Consider the following 5,995-nt stretch of genomic DNA (forward strand, 5'->3'; position numbering starts at 1 on the left):
GTTGACATAGATTTTCCAAGTTTATGTATCTTCTTACAATTCTTATCCTTGACAATTATAGGATTGATGAATTTATTTTTGATATAAAAATATTTTTATTTTCAGAAATAATATTAAATAAATATAATCTTTTAAAATTTGGTTTATTATAAGAATTACATTTTTATAAGTTTAGTCATTTACTACTACATGATTGTTTTTAAAATATATTCTTTGTCCTTATTACATGGCTCTATTAAAATAGATTATATAAAGTATAACCTTTGAAGTGCTAATATAGATGGCATAGTAGATTCTATATTTATAAAGTAATATAAATTAAATTGAGCTTTTGTTTAGCTAAAATAGGTTTTTGTTTATTAAAAAATTTATTATTTTTACTTTATTCTAAAAACAACTTACATGAATTTATATCCTATCTTTAAAAAAGAATTTTTTCTTGTTGAATACTTATATCAATTTTTTATTCTTTTATCAAAATTTACTTGATTTTATGTTATGATCTTATAGATTGGTTTTTTCATTTTTAAAAAAACAATAAAAAAAAAAATTAGGTTTTAGTATTTAGAAATAGTCATCTCAGTGTCAATTTCCATGTAAAACTTATAAAAAATCATAAACTAATCCTTCAATTCAATCATTAAAAACATTAAAATAATTTTTAATTTACTATTTTTGCATTTCTTTCATTCCTTTCACACTAATCTGGTATCCTCATACTGCATACTTATGTGATACATCGAATAATTTGGATTTGATGCAAAACTTAATTATCAAAGTAAAAATTAGTTATACTTTTTCTTAATTTATTACTTTGATTTTTATAAACTTACAAAAAAAATTAAAAAATGATTAAACAAAAAATTGTGTATATCCAAATTTATAAGATTTTTCTGTATGATTTGCATCATACCTCATCTTCAATACACATCATACAAAGTATATGATTCTTGACTATACAGTAAAGCGCTTGTAAATTCAAACCAGATATATTCTCAGATGAAGTCACTAAAGAACCCTAATGAACCCACACAAATTATTCACTAAATAATTTTATGGATCCAAAAATGAATTCCTTCATTGAAACAGAAGAAACAATAAGAATGAACCTGCAACACTGAAACTAACTAACTAACTAACTATATACATCAAGAGTATACCCAGGATTGTGAAAGAATAGACCTAACTTATATATACATACCCTCAACATACTAATACATATTAATACAACATTTTTATATCAATACATACTAGTATACGAAGGGTCTACACTAATACCGACAAACTCCGATCACGGTCCGAAACGATCATCGATGAGCGAGCCGCAGACGAATCCAAGAGGGATTCACAAATGCTTGGAGAGCGGGGACTTGCGGGAACGATCTGGCAAGACCGAGGAGGACACAGGAGAATTGACGTCGCAATTGAGATTATCCTGCATGAGATAGAATTCTGCGTCGGTATGAGCGACGTCGCCGACGAGGCTGCGCTTTAATGGGATCGGTCCAAGTCTGATCGCGTTCACGTAGTTTATGGGCCAGTGCGCAGCGACACCGGGGAAGATCACCCCCAATGCTCGAATCAGAATCGAGAGGTTGTTTTCCTTGAATGCATTGCCATACTCCGGGCACGCAATAAACATGGCATGGAACAGCTCCCAGGCTGCGTTGAGGTGCTTAGTGAGCAGGTTCCTAACGCTGAAGAAGTTCGGGTTCGGCACTTCCTGCACCACCATCCCGTCGTAGCAGCTGTTGAAGTACTGGCAGTCGCCGAGATGCTTGAAGGCGAACAGCTTGTTGTCGAAGGGCACACGGGGGACTAGGTCGTTGCAGTATACCACGCGGAAGTATCTGCCTTCGAGCTTCTGTTTGAAGTAAGTTGCAAAGTTAAGGTCGCCGACCCGAGGCTGACCGAACGTGTACACGGCTTTGATTTTGCTGGCGACCTCTGTCTGTCCGGTGTAATGCAGCATGGCGGCATACAGCACTGCCAGGGCGCCCCCGAGACTGTGACCCGTGATGTACAGTTTCGCATTGGGGTTGTCGTGCAGGATCAATGCAACTTGCTCCGTGATGTGGTCGTAAGCGAGGATTTTCTCCGAGTCGGCGATGATTGTGTCGGCGAGGCCGGAGGTCGGCAACGTTGCATGGATTTCCGATTTGGTTCTGTGGTGTGGGCTCGGTGGCAGGTTGTTGGCGAGAGCCTCCTGCTGCTCTTTTATTTTGGTTTGGTGCTTAGTGGACTGGGCCTTTTTGTTCATCTTCACGAATGTATCGATGGAGTCGCGAGTCGCGAGGCCGAGGGCTTCCAGAAAACCCAGGTGCACTCCCCCTAGCCCCTCCAAGGTAATGAAGGAGAAGTCAAAATCGGTGCTCCAGTCGTAGGCATTGAATGCCTCTGTGCCGCGAAATGCCACCACCACGGCGTTCGCGTCCGTAGGCTTGTCCATGACCACATATGCCTGTGTGTTCTTCATGTTTTGGTACTCTGCAAGATCGGAATCATTTTAAAACAGAATGAGTTGGGTTGGCAAGAATAAATATCAAAGCTTAGTGCGCATTCGAGCAAATTGGCGTGAGGTATATTACCGTTCCAGCAGTTGTAGAAACCGTGAAGATGCATATTCCAGTTCTGTTCCACGACCTTCTTGATTACTGCAGGATTCTCGTAAGACAGCTTGGCTGCCATGATGCACATGTCGGCGGTAGAGCGCGATCCGGCATCCTCAGTGGGGAACACCTCGACTTCAGCTTGAGCGCTGCCTAGTTTGCCAGTGTTAGATGCGTTGATGAGCAAGTCGACCCGGGGATCTGACAGTCCGAGGATGCTAAAGTAATTCTCCGAACCCACAACTGGATAGACGATATCACCCCAGTTGAGAAAAATTATCCTGGACAGAAGACCGAGCACACCATTGTTGAGAGCTAGGAGGTTCGTGGTCCACTCAATGATCAATCCTACCAGTTGGAGTGCTGAGAAGGACTTCCATAAAATGCAAACCAAATACATGGAGATCTTCTGCTGCCACGTTGTGTGTTTGTTGCCCCTGGATTCTACAGTGGTCGGCTGCCCGTGCTTGATAATCTCCTTCAACGCGGACTTCTGCGTGGTCAGTTTGGGGTGAGCAGCCATGTAAACAGGTGGTTCCTCAGTCGATGTGTTGTGGTCACAGCCGCTTCCGTTCACTTTCGCCATCGATTCCAACGCACCCTTCATACTTAATCCTGTACTCGTTGGCTTCAACCCTATTTGGCAAAACGCGAAATATGGAACTCGTAAACTGTGAAAGGTTCCGATACTGCTAGTACTCGGCCTCTTACGCGCAGAAACGGATGAAATCTAAAATCCCTTATGGACAGCGATCAGTCTAATTTTCATGCATTGCGATAATGGTCCACTACTTCGGAATGCAGCGTCACCCTTGAACCGACACGTCCAACATTCACTCCCTAGGTGACCCACCCGCTTTGAGTCACCTTCAGATCAACACCAGAAGATGGGACGACCGTGTTCGAGATCAGGTAACCGCCAATCGAGCTGTCTGGTTGAAACAATTTCTAGTGATCAATGACGAGTGATGCTCACCCTTACCAGATGCTCATGCTTATATACAGTAGCGAGGGCACCGTTCGGGAAACCCAAGGCCTTGCTGGGCAAGATCATTGCACCCACCAAGTATCTGTTTCTAACTAAATCCTGAAAAAGAAAGAATCTTACTGGGCTCAACAGTCTCCCATGTGCTTGTCCGGTCAACCATCTCAGACCAGTACTCCCATCCCGCAGGGATGTCTGCAAATCTCGTCCTCTCCACGAACTTTCAAGGCCCCTCTGCCTCCCTCCCCCCACGTCAATCGACGTCTACAGTACGAAGAATTTTCGATGTGGACAGAGAACCGCAGGGATGCGTCCGAACTGCAGGATTCCGACTTCTTACCGAAACGCGTCACCATGGCGTGTGGAAAATCAACCCCATTCAAACCCCAAGGAATTCAAAGGCGAGTGGTGGGTACGCCCCGAAAATAGCGCCACGTGGGTTTGGACGAGGGAGATCTCAGGCGCAGCCCAGTGATATCACGTTGCCCATCCGTGCAACCTGTACCCCTCCTCCCTCCTGCAGCAATCTTCTGCCTCTTCTTCCCCCACCCCGAGGAAGGAAACAAACAAAAAATCAAAAAGTCTTGTCAATACGAGTATAATTCATTACTGCCGACACGGCCCATTGACTGACTGACTGACTGACTGACTGACGCACTCCGCATTCCTCAAAGCCGACGCATGGATGGATGAATATATGTCTGAGTGGATGAATAGATGGATTAATTGGTGGATGGATGATTGGATGAAAGAATGTGAAGTGGTGCAGATGTAGATGCTTGTTCATTCAATAATTCATCCGTGGAAAATCCCTCAGACTGACTCACTCCCCCACCTTCGACCACATTTCTATTTGTTTGGGAGATTGTTGATGTTGTTTCTGACATTCTATGTATGTAAATGGAAAAAGGATTTTTTCTGAGTAATTGACTATTTCATTCTTTGTTTGATTTTTACTCCTTTTTGTATGTATGATGGATGTGTATAGTGTACTTTATACTTGGGGTCTCTATATAGGGTCTATATACTTAGGCAAAAATAGAAAAAAAGGACCTAAGTTATTCGAGTTTTTGATTGAAAGAGAGAGAGAGTGAGAATTTTTAACACTACATCTTTGATTGATATTGTTACATTCCACGTGACCTCTATATGATTTGAATTGAATAAAAAGCAAGTTTCGTAGCCCAATATTGACTCAAAAATAGAATAAATCAAAAAAGAAGTTTTTGGTAGCCAATTTTAAAAATAAAATAAATAGATGAACAAATTTTAAAGAAAATATTTTTTTCTTTTGACAAAGGCTGCATAATACTTGTTTTTCCATAAAATATTCATTATCTCCCTTTGAACCACTATTGTCTATTAAAAAAAATAAAGAAAAAAAATGCAAAAGAAAGAAGCATATTATCAGCCTATTATCTACAACAAGGTCATGTGGGGTGTAGATTTTTGAAATTTTTTGTAATTAAAAAAATTAAAATTTTATTTTTAAAAATCAAATCAATCATATATATTTTAACTTCTCAACTACATTATTTGATTAGAAAAATATATAAGAAATAAATTTGTATAGAACAAAATAGGGTTTAGATGAAAATAAAGATACTAAATAAAAGAATGATAACCAAAAAATAATATGTACTATTATATATTATAATAAAAAATTAAACTTTAAAAAAAAATTGCTATCTAATTGAAAGAATTGTATTATTTTAGAACTATTGTTGTCTGTTTCCAAAAGTTGAAGCTGCCAAATGTTTATTTTTCTCTAAAAGGTTGAGAGTACAAGGAATTAATTTAGTCAAATTCTTTTAAATTAAACTTTTGTATATAAAATCTCTTTAATATAATTTTATTCAATTCAAACTATTTTTTGGAGTTTTACACTATTTTTTCAACTTTTACATTGATTTCCATGTGGAAGATTTATATTTAAATACCACAAAAGATCAAGAAAAAAATTATACTTGTGTGCATAATGTATATAAAGTCTTTCAAGACCTATATTAGAAAATCTTAAACTCCACAAATATCAGTGATTAATATCAAGGAAATTTTTTTTGATTGTTCTTATTTGAAGTTGAAATCATATCAAATTTATAATTAGAAATAGTAGTTTTATAATGACAATGTGTTCCATGACATATAAAATTTACATATTTATGATTTTGTTTAATTATTTTAATTTCCTCTTTGGTTGTGTATATATAAATATATATTAGTCCTAAAACTATATAGTTTGTATGAATATTTTGAGATATTTTTAGGTGTTAACAGGTGTAAAAAAATTAAAGTCAACATTGTAACATTTTAAAATTTTTTTTGCACTTAATGTATAAATTAACGAAATTTTATTCAAATAGGTCCTTTATCAAAAGCATTTGGCCTATTGCAAGTATTA

The 5,995-nt window shown here is 37.8% G+C and overlaps 1 protein-coding gene across 1 annotated transcript; it reads right to left on the reverse strand.

Annotated features, from left to right (window-relative positions):
- Window positions 1-957: 957 nt before the first annotated feature.
- On the reverse strand, window positions 958-3,567 carry LOC112288302 (triacylglycerol lipase OBL1). The gene is made up of 2 exons (XM_024532370.3): window positions 2,589-3,567; window positions 958-2,487 (listed from the first exon to the last, which is right to left on the reverse strand). Exons 1-2 carry the CDS (start codon window positions 3,214-3,216, stop codon window positions 1,346-1,348), a joined length of 1,770 nt encoding a protein of 589 aa, XP_024388138.1. The 5' UTR covers window positions 3,217-3,567; the 3' UTR covers window positions 958-1,345.
- Between the last annotated feature and the right edge of the window lie 2,428 nt (window positions 3,568-5,995).

Source organism: Physcomitrium patens, chromosome 11 (genome assembly GCF_059467195.1).
Source record: "Physcomitrium patens ecotype Gransden chromosome 11, ASM5946719v1, whole genome shotgun sequence".
Taxonomy (NCBI): Eukaryota; Viridiplantae; Streptophyta; class Bryopsida; order Funariales; family Funariaceae; genus Physcomitrium; species Physcomitrium patens.